Source organism: Caloenas nicobarica, chromosome 1 (assembly GCF_036013445.1).
Source record: "Caloenas nicobarica isolate bCalNic1 chromosome 1, bCalNic1.hap1, whole genome shotgun sequence".
Taxonomy (NCBI): Eukaryota; Metazoa; Chordata; class Aves; order Columbiformes; family Columbidae; genus Caloenas; species Caloenas nicobarica.
Genome location: NC_088245.1, coordinates 13,116,858 through 13,130,752, shown reverse-complemented (window position 1 = coordinate 13,130,752; position 13,895 = coordinate 13,116,858). Strand labels below are relative to the sequence as shown.

Genomic DNA, 13,895 nt, shown 5'->3' with positions numbered 1-13,895 from the left:
CTGGAGTTTGGATGATAAATACTTAATCAGTCAGAAGTGTGAAGCAAATGTGACATGACCAACACAGTGTCAAATAATGATTCTGGTTGCGAAGGAGACTGACTTAATTCTTTGCAGACACAAACTGCAACTGCAGTGAAAACTGAATGTCTGACAAGTAGGTTGCAGTTTAACCAAGAGTCTTTCTACCTCTTTTGTTAAAGCTTGGGATTTACAGAAATGGTTCCGTTCAATGCAGTGTCCATCAGGAAAGGCTTCTCAGATACAAGATATCTCAGTGAATGGCAGAGATCCAACCCAGAGCAGCCACAAGTCCAGTAATGTGGGCAATTGCACTGGGTGTGGGAAACCCAGTGCTAACTCTAGACTTGGCCATCTTAACAGCCAATCTAGAAATTGTCTCTCTCATATACTGCTTGGGAAATAGTATGATTCTTCATTCAAATTTAACAATCTAGGCTCCTGTGCATCTGTAGCATTCTATATTGCAGAGGTGATACTCTCAAATGGGTATATAAAACAGGTATGCTCTCTTACTCTTTGGAATTGCCTCTTTCTCCTTACTTTACATAGAGCAGAGACAAGTAGCTCAAACAAAAAGTAAGTAATTCAGGCATATAATACTGAAATTGAATGAGATATATCCCATCACTCAACTAATACCATTGTGTCCTGAGAAAACTTGATCCAGGATGAAGGACTGAGTGTGGTTCATTCTAAAATGGCCAAAAGCCTCATCCTAAAGAAGTGAGAAGGCTTCTTGTTGGGTTTTGGGATGAGAACAGGTGACAATCATAAAAAATAAAAACATTAGGCAGCACAAATTAACAAGAAGACAATTATGGAGCGCAGATGAAGATCTCCAGGCTGTCCAAATACAACTGTCCGAGAGAAATCCGATGGCCGACGAAGCAAGGCATGTGGAAGTGAATTAATGAAAAATTGATTCCTACTAATAAAGCTCAACAGATGCACAGATTTTCTCGACACTAAAAAGTGGCCTGAAAAATAAGACCAAACCACAAAGATCTCTGCAACTACAAATGTCACTAATTGGCTTGACAAAGACAGGTTTATTTTATTCAGATTCATCTTAGATCTGTTACTATTTCAACCTAGCAGTCCTAGGTGTTACAGCAGTCCTTTGCCTTGCAAGCACTCTGATGCCTTTGGTAATTAATAAGTCATTACGTTGCTGAGCATCTATAAAAATGTATCAATGTTTCAGATGTCCCAAGAGTCCTATATTTAATAAAAGACTCCCATTAAAAGTGAAACATTTAACATAGAATACACTTTCTAAAAGAATTGGAAATAACAAAAATCCTGCCTTGGTTGGTTCTTTATAAAAACCAGATTGCTCCCTCCACCAGGAGTTACACAAAAATAAAGAAAAAAAAGAAAAAAAAGAAAAGAATTAACATGGTATGGTTTTCTTGATTGCTGAAAGACACAAACTACAAAGGAACACACATTTTAGAGGCAGTTAAGACTCTGTCAGCTCACAGAGAAAATGACTGCAGAAACAGGGTCCGTGGGAGCTTCGCCGCCCAACAAAGGCAACACAGCATGTATGTACAGAGCTGCTTTGCTACAATCCCCGAAGTCCTCAATCAGTGTAAGTGAACAACAAAACCCTGCTTATGAAACCATGAGAGCCAACACAGGCGCTGCTTGTTCTGCTGGCCACACCTACAGGAATTACTTTGTGGGGACAAGAAGGGGGAGGAGGGGGGGCTCTCTTACACCGATGCTCATCTATTTCATTTTTTAACACAGCACATGCCAGTTACTGTTTCTTGGGTGCTGCCTAGTCATCGTTCACATAGAATTTGCCTGGGAGAAATGAATTAGAGGTGTACAGTGCAAGGAGAAAAGCAGGTAAACATTGCCATTTGATCCAGTTTGAGATGAAACATATTGCCCTGGAAATCGCTTCTCAGTAATGGTCTGTTATGTGGCACATTTCGAATAACTGCAAAGAACGATCTTTCTAATGATTTCTACAATACATATCAAAGAGCAAATCCTGCCTTTGCCTCTTTCGCTGTGGAAGTATCCTGGCAACAGAGCCAGTGCTGATGCTTTATGTAAGGATTTCTGGGCTCCAGCCTTTTCTGCTTAGCTGTATAGGAAAGGTTTAAAGCACCAGGGCATTGCCGACAGATGCAATGTTGCGTGGAAGGGATGAGCAAGGCTCGTACAGCCTGTGATGGCAATGGCCAGGGAGTGATGCTGCAGACCTTTGATGAGCTGAGAGGGGAGAACGAGATCCACCCCACCTTCCCTGCTACCCTCCTTGTACACGGGGATGGATTCTGCACAGGGATTTGCCCTTACATGTAATGTTAGGCAACAACTACAGAAAAAACATGTTGCAAATACATCCTTGATGGGGAGATATTCAATCTGATGTACTTTCTAATGCAGTGGGAGAAAAAAAAAGTATATATAGAACCTGCAGTATGAAAATCCTTTTTACAGTGCTTAGAGGATTAGGTAATAGATGTTTTGTTCCACATTAACCTATACATTTAAAGAACTTGCAATATTCCTTTTTATCTTCTCAACCGTATGATTGTCACTACAGACTTCAATAATTTGTTTGAGAATTTCGAAGTTCATGAAAAAGATTCACAGAGTTTTTTTCTCAGAGATATAGAAAAGTCTGGATTCTGTAATTTCCTACTTGAACAAGTGGTATTTCAGAATAAAAATTATTAAATACTGTAAAATGATGAAGGAGAAGATGATTCCCTGCTTTGAAAAAGGCTGGAGTGTTCTTATGCAGGGTACCAGTCAGTATCTTTATTAATGGTTGGACTCGATGATCTTGAGGGTCTCTTCCAATGAAAATGATTCTGTCATTCTATGATTCTATGATTCTGTTTCAAGCCTCTTTTTTTCTGAAGTGCTGTGATCCAAGGGATAAAGCAACAGCTGCCTTTTAGGACTAGACATCTGAAATCTTTATCAGCTTTCTGCAAGGTCTGGAACATTGCTGAAAAGAGTCTTTCCTGATAGTACGGCCAGCTGAGTTTCATTGGCAGTGCCACAAATTCATTAATATGACGATAACTTTATTCTTCCACAATACTGCTAAATTTCATAACAATTTACAAAAGTCCACTTTATAATGTAGTGAATTCTCTTGTGAGTATTAGCACTTGAGAAAAAGGAGATCTGAAACACAGAGACTGCATTCAATTGACCAAATTACAGTTCTCTAGACTCCCTCTCCAGTCAATGGAGAGAAGCAGGCACTCATGATTGATTTCCTAACTTAGAAATCTCAAACAGATCACATGAACTGTGTTCAGAAAGCAGATATTTTTCTCTTTGGCCTATAAATAGGGCTCAAAGTGACCAGTTCAGAGACAGATATCTTTATGGTATTTGACATGAGATGACTCCCCAAAATGGAGGTTAAGTAATTTGTTTAAGGCTTGAGAGAAATCCTGGTATCCAAGATTCCCGTCTTTCACTTCTGCAAGAACATCCTTACCTGGACATGCATATTCTCACTGCAGAAAGAGGTAACCGAGGACTCTGTGAATAACAGAAATGCATTGCAAAGTAAGAAGGAAGAACAGACCTGGTGTTACTGTCACGTCATTTCCATTGACCACAGGTCTTTCTTCCTCTTCTTCCTCCGGTGGTTCAATACCTGTCTTCTCCATATTGCTCACAGACTTATTCCTCTTGCGTTTGCCTTCAGCCCCGGGAGTGGCTCCTGGGAGGATCTGATCTGTCACATTTAACAGCAATGGAGCTGGTTCTGCTGGAGGCTTTGGAGTGCCGTAGTAGTTGTCTGGAAAGGAAACAAAAGGAACGACACGTAAACTTGCAGAAATACATATACTTCTGGTTCTTCTTTTGTCTCAAATTATTTGGATTATTTAAGGTAGGATCTGGTTAATCAGCTAATATGAAGATTAGTTCAAAACGTTTTGTGCAACATTAGATATTCACCTTTCATAAAATGGTAATCGATTTTCTTAGTGGTAGCACTAGTGATCAAATTATGCCCACAAGGCTATACCATACTAACACTTCCTGAAAATTTAACAAGGTAAGTCAACATTTCTCTCATCCAAATACCTGACAAATAGGCCACATACCAGAGCTCTTTTCTTATTTCAGACCATTAGTTAGGACAAATTAGTTTTGTAATATTTATGCCACAATACAAGGGCTTCTCAAGGATCAGAAGGACCATAAAAGTATTGGCTATTGACAATATTATGTCATTTTCACCACCCTCCAAATTCTCTCAACTGCTTAGAAAGTAAATACTCTTTCATTGATTCAGAGATTTGCAGTTTTCAGTAAAGCTTTCACTTTCTCATTTTCATATTTGTCAGATTTTTGCTGTTCATGAGCTCTCAATTTATAATAGTTAATGCTAATGTATTTTCAAAGAAAGTTGAAACCTTATGCTTTAGGGCTTAAAATTATCTCAAAGTATGAGGAGGAGTTCTGAGAAGACTTAAGGTGGCTGACAGATTACCCTCTGTTTGTCTCTCAGGAAATTTCTGGCAACCTCCTCTGTCAGAAGGATTATTAGATTAGATGGACCATGGTCTGGACTTACCAATCAATGTTTGCACTTGTAGCATATCTAATCTCAAAACTGGTTTCTTACTGATACCTCAACTTTATCTTTAAAAATAATGTTAAAAATAAAATATTAAAATCATTAAATAAAAGAATACATTAAAAAAATAGCAATTCCTTTCTAGTAGCAAACATTAAGAGTAATATAAGACATAAAGACAAAACCACGATATTTATGCAGAGTTATCATTTTTTCATTTGCAAGTTGAATTGAAGGGCAGCGAACACATTGCCTTACAAGTAGACTTGCAGCAGGTAGGATGGGAAACTAAAAATACTGTCCAGCTCTGAGAAACTTTTCCAAATAAAAAAGAACCTATGTAAGGATATTAAGTTCCTGAAGGTCTTTGTAGACCATATGACCATTTTTAAAATTTTTATCCCACAAGAGCTTCTGAGCGATCAAGTAATACTAGCAACTGTCAAAAAATAATTTAGCCTCATATGAGTGTGACACAGATAAAGAATTATGTTATATCTGCACAGTAAACCATCATAAGATGCATTTTGCAGGCACAGTAAAAATTATTTGTGTTACTAATATTCCTGTGTCACACAAACCACCCCAATACAGGCAAGTAGTTGAGCAGTCTTGCAACTACTGAATACTCAATTATTTCTTTCCAGTGGTTTGGCAAAATGATATTCATAACAGGTGTTTCTGTAATTGTAATACGCTAGAAAAATTTGCTGTGTTAAATGGCCCTTGTACTCACTCTGGGCTTAGGGATGGCACAATGAAAAACTGACTTGCTGAAGATCTTTGGATTTTACGAGATGGCAGCAGGTTTACCACAGAGCCCCAGTGCCAGTACAGCAATGAGCTGTGACTTTGTATGGCTGCTTGTGACCATCCCTCCTGAAGCCTGCAGCTCTCTCTGACTCCCAGGTTAAAGCAGGGAGCAGGATTTAGGATCTAAGGCGGGGAAGGGAAATCTGCATCAATCCACTCACAAACTGTACTTCTAAAATAGGTAAAAATCAGATCTGGTCACAGTCAAGCTTCTAAGCTCTGACACTGCAGGGTATTTTGAGAGTACCTGAAAACCAACAGTACTGAAGGCAGTGCTCAGTTGGAAGTCTACTTTTGTATTTCCTTAAGAGCATGTTACTTTTACTGGTGAGATTGGATGTCTGAAATATTACATATTTTGAAAAAAAGGATTCCTCAATTTAAAAAATTCCCCCCTGACCTAAGCCATTTTACTGGTCTGAAAGTTAATCAGTGTCACAGATGCCACAAGCTTCACAAAACTTGTGAAGAGGGCACTGTTTTCCACTGATTTCGTAAATATCAGCACACAAATCCCAGGGTTATAGGACCAGTGTGATCCAAACTGTGAAACTAAAAGTGCAGTACCTTGGCTTTTTTTCTCTGTTCTTAGTTTTGCCATTGTCACACAGAATTGAGTGCCGTAGTACTTAGCAGTAATGCTAATATCCTGAAGATATGAAGATACAATGTTTTAAATGAAGGACATATTCATTCTATTTTTGGATATTAAACAGTTTTTCATTTTGACTGTCTGCATGCATTAGTGGGAGACAGAGACAAAATTCATAACAAAAAATTGCTATGAATATCACATATATAAAAATGTAAGACGCAAAATGTGCATTTAAGATTAGGAGACAAAGTATTTAACTCTTTCACTTTCCAACTGAAAATGCAGTATAATTCCCCACTTCTGTCCTCTAAGATAGCATGTTATTTGCTTTATGATCCAGTAACCATTGATTTAAAAGTGATTTTTGCATTATTAATTGCTATATATGTACCTATCTATCCCTCCTTAGTTCAAATATATGCATAAGCAGTGCAAAGAAAAATAAGGAACTGGTCCATAGATATTGACATAATCGGTGCATCATAAAAATGATGAAAAGAATCTATACAGTTCCAAAGGAAAAAATGCATAGGATGAGACCCAGCCAGTTCAATGAAGGAGCAATGCCCCATTAAATAAAAATTAGAATCGATATAAACTTTCTATCAAAGAGTTTCTCAGTGTCTCAAAATTCCTTACCTAAGCCTTAGAAATTAGCATTAAAGCTAATGGCAGACACTCGTAAAGCCTCAGCAATTGTCATATCTAAGCATAATGCAGAGACTAAATGTTTAAACACCATAACTTTTGTTGTGATGATGTTTGGAAAATTTCTGACAAAAACAGCTCTTTTTCATCTTGTTCAGCAAAGGACAGGGCTGGTTCAAGATGCTACTGTTGAAACACTAATCATAAAGTACTGAAATTCAGCTTCCTGTAGGTACACAAAGCATAACAAATAAATAATTTCAATTGTGTTTAATTTAAAAAACAAACAAGCAAACTAAACCAAACTAACAACCAAACAAAACCAAACTAGCAACCAAACAAAACCAAACCGCAACTAATTAAAAAAAAAAAAAAAAAATCTTAGTAATAGAAAAAATAAATCCTATGCTCATTGGCAGTCAAAAAATCAGCAGTTGAGAGCTTTAAAAAAAGGAATGGAGCACAAAACAGAAAACACCTTTGTAGCACTATACAAATCCACATAGTACCCTCCCTTTTGTATACTGCCTGCTGTTCTGGTACTTGCCTCTCAAAAATTACATGGGGGATGAAAGAAGGGCAATTAGAGCTTGGAACTGCTTAAATTGATTTGGAGTTTTCAGCTTGGAAATGGGACAACTGAAAGGGGATATGGCAGATATGTATAAAATCAGGAGAGCCCTGGGAAAATGCCTAGAAAATAAATGAATGGATGCTTGGCTTCTCACTACATGAGAACAAGAGGATGCCCAATGAAATTAGCAGGTTTAAAACAAGCAAAAGAAGTGGGGTTTTTTCACACAGTACAGGAGAATAGTGGCATTCACTGTCAGATACTGCCAGTATCACATACACAGTCAAAAAGCAATTATACAAAGTCATAGAAGAAAAAACCCATGAAAGCTTATTAAATGTGAAATACAAATTCTGAATCAAGAGTTCCATACAATATAGATAGGTGGAATGGGGAACATATTTCTGCATGCCTTCCCTGTTCTTATATATTTTTTTTCTTAACATCTACCGAGGGGCAGTAGTAGAGACAGAGTACAGGGCTACACTTTCCCTTGGTTTGACTCAGTGCAGTCACTCTCTTACTCAGCTGCCACCTCATTGTACTTAAAAAAATATCTGCACACTTCTCCGCCACCCCAGCACAAAGTCAGAAGGGCAGTTTAAGTCAGCAAAGGTTAAGCTAAGCTCTTTGCGCTGGATCTGACTAAAAGCCTTCACGCAGACAGGCGGTGCAGAACGAGTATTTAATTGCAGGAAAATCACCACAGCTTAATCCATCTTGCTGCTGTGCCCGATTGCCCCAGTGCTCCCAGCCTGTTTCTGAATGCAGCTGAACACTGGAGAGTTGGCCTAACCCAATCTCTTTGCTGCCGAAACAGCCTGGAAGCCATTGCACAGTTACAATTACCAAGTATTCCTTGCCAGCACTAAGCTGCATGAAAAAGTCTACTGGATTCTGCAAAGAGGTCAAGGAAAATTACTGGGGAGGTTAGCCCTGATGACAGAGACCAGATCAGGAAGTTAGAAACTCAGAAGAAGGAGGAAATGAGGAAGACGAAAGAGCTAATTTTTTTTTTCTTAACCTGAGTTCACCTATGTCAGGAAGTAGTAAAACTTCTGTTTTATCGGTGAAGTGTTTGATGATGGAGCAACAGATCCTACATTGCTTCCTGAGAAAAGGTAAGCCCTTACGGAAGAAAAAAAAAGACAAAGCATTTGGGTGGTAGTAAGGAAGAAGAAGAATCATCATGCTGAGATGATAACAAGACTCAGATCTACTGACGGTCACTATACGATTACTGGAAGCAGTTACACCTGTGTGTCCCATGTTGTTGGGCTCCACCTTGCACCACATTGTAGGGACTGACCTACACACACTTTGCTCTGCTTGGCCTTGCTGCTCACCTTTGCTGTCAGCCCCCCAGCCCTTCTCCCCTTCTACGAGGAAAGAACCCAAAATGCAGCACAGAGCTGACATCTCCACTTTCCACCGTTCTGCATGGGGAAGGGCAAGGAAGGGCTTTTTGCCAGGTCTGCATCCCTGGCTGTGGAGGGGAACGTGCTCCCGTAGCTCCTGGCACCAGCCAGCCTGAACCAGCGGATTGTGGAGGACGGTGGTGATCGTGGGGAGAGTCCTTGGCTCCTTAAGCTTCGCTGATCTCCTCCAAGAAATGAAAAAGTCTACTTTAAAAATGTAAGTCTTATGAAAAGTTAAAAGTGGTGCTAAGAAATTAGGAAATCATAGTAAGAATGAATAATCGGAAAATGAGAGGTGTGCCAGAACCAAAAGCTTTTAATGTGAATACTTCCAACTACGGTGTGACTCAGATTCTGAGCCCAGAATGAGATGCACATTCCTTTTCACACTTATTTTTAGAGTGGGATGAAACAATACCCAGCAACAAACACACCCCTGCTTCTGCTTATTCAGCACCCTCATTTAGATTGATCTGTCTGTACTGTTTATACAACTTTGAATTGCTGAATTATCAGTCAAAATTGCGTGAGTCAGCCACAACTCTAGGAAATGAAAGACAAACCTTATTTTTCAGTTATTAGAACAATAACTGCAAATGTTATGATGAATGCTAAATCTCTACATAATGCTTTTGTGATCACTCAGTAGCGATAATAAATTAAGGGCAAAGTAACTCTGAAGTCTAATTGTTGTCTCGCTATAAGAGTTCCATTCGGTATTTTAACAGCTCACAAAAAAATACATATGGAAAAATAACAGATTGCAATGGTATATAGTGTTAGGTAGGCAGAAATTAGCTTAATTTTTAATTAAAATAATAATGTGAATAAATGTGTATATTTTATTATTCGATTCAAAGATGATAGCTGCATTTGTTTATGACTACAGGCCTGTCACATATAACGAAGGTGTCTGAACATCATCTAAATTATATTAAAAAAAAAAAACAACAAAGAAACAGATTTGGAACCAGCAATGAAGGGAGATCTAAAAACAATATCTCCATCCGCAGTGGCCGACAGCCTTCAGGCCCTGGGATGTCAGGCTCAAATCTGCTGCAGTCCAGAGCCCACACATTTGGATGCAAATTTAAGTGTAGGTTTCTGGCAGCTCCCAGGAGACAGCAGGAAAGAAAGCCCATGTTTTTGGTGTTGCTTAGGGCAGGCCCAACACAGAGGCAGTATAACCAGCAGGGTAAGACCATACGTGGTTGGTGATCTCTCAAACCTTGCAGTACGCTTCCACGGCCGACATAGACCAGCTGAATGGGTCATAAGCATCTTCTTTGAAGGATTTGCTATAGTGTGCAATGGATGTTGAAGACAAGAAGGATTCCTAAGTGCAGGCTCCATGGACCTCCTAAACTCTGTGTCCATCTCCGAGAGCCAACCATGTGGCATCTCCATGCTTTCACTTCATGGTCCTATCAGATCCACAACCACTTTGCTGTGGAAGTAGGTCCAAACAATTACCATCTTCTTATGAAATTATTTTATTCTAACATTTCTGGACACCTGTACATGTCATTTAGAGCACTCTTTCATATGTCATGAAACATGTTCTGCAGTACAAATACACAAATATAGAATATTTTAAAACTCAAAAAGACCTCTTGCAAAATTCTTACAACCATTATATGAAATTCTCAAAGAGGAAAGCAGTACATAGATATTGCTAAATATAATTAATGATGTATTTTAACGAAATTCAAGACAATTACCACCTCCTTAAGGAAGCCTAGAGAACTTATTTTCACCCATTCACCCTGAGTGAGTAATTTATTTTGACGGGTGACTATACTAAAATTAGGGCTTTTAAAATCACTGCTGTAGGGTTGGGTGAGTAGATTTTGTTCTTGGGTTCACACATTTTCATGATGGTTTTGCAATGCTGCTTGATGAATCAAAGTTGCAGAACTCTCAGTGTGGTGCCAAAATTTGTGGAATTAAAAAACGAAGTCTTCTAAAGCTTTTAGATTTTAGATTTACATTGGTATTATTTTTACTTATGATCTCGTGTCATTAAGATGGCAAAGAGGCCAGGAAAGGTCATACTACAGATCTCTCAGGATTTAGGGGAAAAAAATTTGTAGATTTTTGGTTGTGTTTTTCAACAACAGTTCTTAACTTCTATTGTGTTTTCTGAAATATTTATGAGCAAACTTACACTTTTACTAAGATCTTTGCTGCTACTTTTAGTTTCTCTATGGTCAGCCAGATACTGAAGAACCCAGAGAAGTCTTTGCCCTTCTTTTTCTAACTAAGCCTTTGAATCCAGATTGCTTAGTTGTCTGAGCCTCACTCTTACGTTAACGTCTGAACTGAAAATATGAATTAAAATTTATTTACTTTGGGAGTGCTGTCAGAATGAGTTACACATGATATACAGAACTAATTCCATACTTCTTGGATCTAGAGATCCCCAGGGCTACTAGTTATAAAGTCTGTTTTTCACCCTTGCTATTTTCTAACTGTATTGGGCTTTACCTATGGCTAAAGCTACTCAAAAGGAATATCTTCCAGAGATCTCAGGGTTCTGCTAGAAAAGAGAGGTCAGAGTTATTGCCTGTGTATTCCCAAGAAACACTTGAGCATTTTCTGGCAGGGGCTGTCCAGCTGTTTCCCAGAGGCAGGGAGATTTTTGATGCCTTGTGTTGCCTCGGCTCTTCCCCAGGCAGAATTCTCATTTGGGTTGGTCTCTGTAGCTTCTGCTAACACACATTAGGCAGATATTCTAACTTCTGTGTCAACCAATGACATTTTAATAACTGGCTTCAGGATTGTCTATTCATCTACATTAAAATTAAATCACTAATTATAGCTGTGGATTTTTGCCCAGGAGTATTCCGGCCCCCAATGAATGCAATAGCAGAGGAATTCTCTAAATTCACAAATACAGGAATGGAGACAGACTGTCAAACCTTCCAAAATGACAGACCTGCTCTTCTCTTACTATTGAAGTTCAGCTGCCCCCCATAACAACATCTCTTTTCCAGGCAGACTGTGAAAGACTGCAAAAGGAAGGATCTATGAGTTGCTTTTGAGTTCTTAAATAGTATTTTTCAAGATAAATATCAATAGCAAACCATTTTTTGTAACCTTAAGATACTGATATGGTATTTCAGGTCTGCATAGGTGATGACCTAAACCAATTCTGATTTTCAGAAAATTTGAAGACCCTAAAATTAAGGCATACAAAGTTAATTCTCAGGTAAAAAAAAACCCCAAACATTTCCACAGAGATGTCACTTCATGCTTTAGTGCATTTCAGAGAGTTCCAACTTCTAAGTTTTCTTCATCTCTGTTTCCATAGTTCCATTTTACATAGCTGCTTATTCTTTTAACTATTTTTTTAAAGTACTAGGGTGGTTTTATCTTAAAAGTATTCTTAATTCCTTAGATTTTGTTAATTAATCTTTTAGCTATTTGCAGTAGCCCATTTGCAAATTTAGGCATATAAGTAAGACAAACACACACCAAAAAAAATCTGTGTAAAAGTACAAGAAGCAAATAGAAAGAACAATTTCACCTTTACAGAATCAGATACTGCCTGAACAGTTTTCATCATCCCTTTAATTCCTACCAAGACCAAACCATGTGAATAGATACAACCCTCTTGAGCCCTTAATCTCTCACAGCTGGGAAATAACAGTTTTCCTGTCAGACCTGGGAATCCCATGGGCTGAAGGTGTAAATACGTTTCAGATAAAGTAACTATAAACTGCTCTGCGCTAAGTCCAGGTGGAGGTGGCTATGGAGAGGGAACTGTCTTGCTTTAGGATTCCTCAAAGATTAAGGTCCTGACCTTATTTCTCCCAAATATTCTTCAAGTTTGTATTTCTCTCTGAGAAGCAGAACAAATCAATTGTGGATAATGTGCTGGAAGAGAGAAGACTGCTTATCAGATGCACATCTCCACAGATCTCCCAACCACCAGCAAATACGTAATGACCTTTAACTTCCATGTTTTGATCTTACACTGACCACAGCACACTAAAATGAAAAATCCAGATAAAGCCCTTTAATGGGCTACTCATACTTAGATAAGGAAAATAATGGACAAAGGGATGGGAATTAATAACTAAGACAAGAGGGCATTTGTACTTCACAAGCAATAGTCACAGGAATGAATGCAGTTTATTGGAACAAGACTGTGCAACAACACAGCTTGATAAATACATTAGTCACTAATTTATAGTGTTTTGTACATTTTAAAGCAATCCTGTCATCTGACCTCATCTTCTAAAAAGCAGTGGTACAGTTAGTCTGAAACCTCTGCTTTCCCGTGAGAGAGACATGGTTCAATTCCTAAACAGTATACTCTCTGCTGCAGTTACACAGAGATACTGAGATATTTCTTCCCACAGCACTTACATTTTTTCTCATTGTGAACTGACTGTTGTCTGGATTTAACTCTTGAGTAATCACTTGCCATTGTGTCTGGTCCCTGAATGGTAATAGAAGGTAGCTTTTTAACTCATTTCACTTTTGCTGCTTAAAAAAAGTAACCAACTGCCTCTACCCACCTGCTCTGGGTAGTGATCTTATTAATAGATAGGATAAACTGGTCTCTGGAAATGTACATATTTTGCGTTGTGACCTTACAAGAAGGTCCAGACACCTTATAGATGGCTAATGACAGGTGACATGATTCAGACCTTTAATAAGCAAGGTCCCAACACATTGAATCATGCTATTGCTTTCTGCCGTCACTTAAAGATTCAAGCTTAGCAAACTATGAGATTGCCTACTTCCCTTCAACTCTGATTTTGTATAATTTATACATTATTGCTGAGGTGGTTGTAGAAGTCCTTTGCCATATTAGAGAACAGCTTGCAGCAGAGTCCCGCCCTTTTGACAGTAGTGCTTATATGGTTTGACACCCTTACAGATTTTATTGGAAGGAAATATGAGAAAATACTAGGAGCATTTCTAGACAAAATTTTATCTAGTTTAGTCTGGGCCACAGAAGTGGATGCTTCTGAAGCTTCAGAAGGAGTAAAGAAAAAGAAAAAATATAAGTGTATGGGAAGACATCAGGTTAGATTAAATTTATTATTGATAAATGCAAATCAGGGAACCATCGGGCTGTAAAACACCTACCTTTTCTAGAGAGATACTAGCATTACCAAAGACAGCCCACTATACAGTGGCAGCTTTTACCTGATAAATAATAAGCAAAGCTAGAACTGTAAACTAGAAGGCAGCTTATGGAAGGAATGGAATGATGTGGAATGCAAATGCTCAATC

The 13,895-nt window shown here is 38.4% G+C and overlaps 1 protein-coding gene across 5 annotated transcripts in view; it reads right to left on the bottom strand.

The window, feature by feature from the left end:
* Positions 1 to 13,895, bottom strand: part of MAGI2 (membrane associated guanylate kinase, WW and PDZ domain containing 2) — a 758,699-nt gene that overhangs the window by 249,457 nt on the left and 495,347 nt on the right. For all 5 annotated transcript variants that reach the window (XM_065629412.1, XM_065629428.1, XM_065629445.1 and 2 more), the window contains exon 4: positions 3,596 to 3,811. In XM_065629412.1, the coding sequence (XP_065485484.1) occupies positions 3,596 to 3,811 (216 nt within the window). The remainder of the gene's footprint in view (positions 1 to 3,595; positions 3,812 to 13,895) is intronic.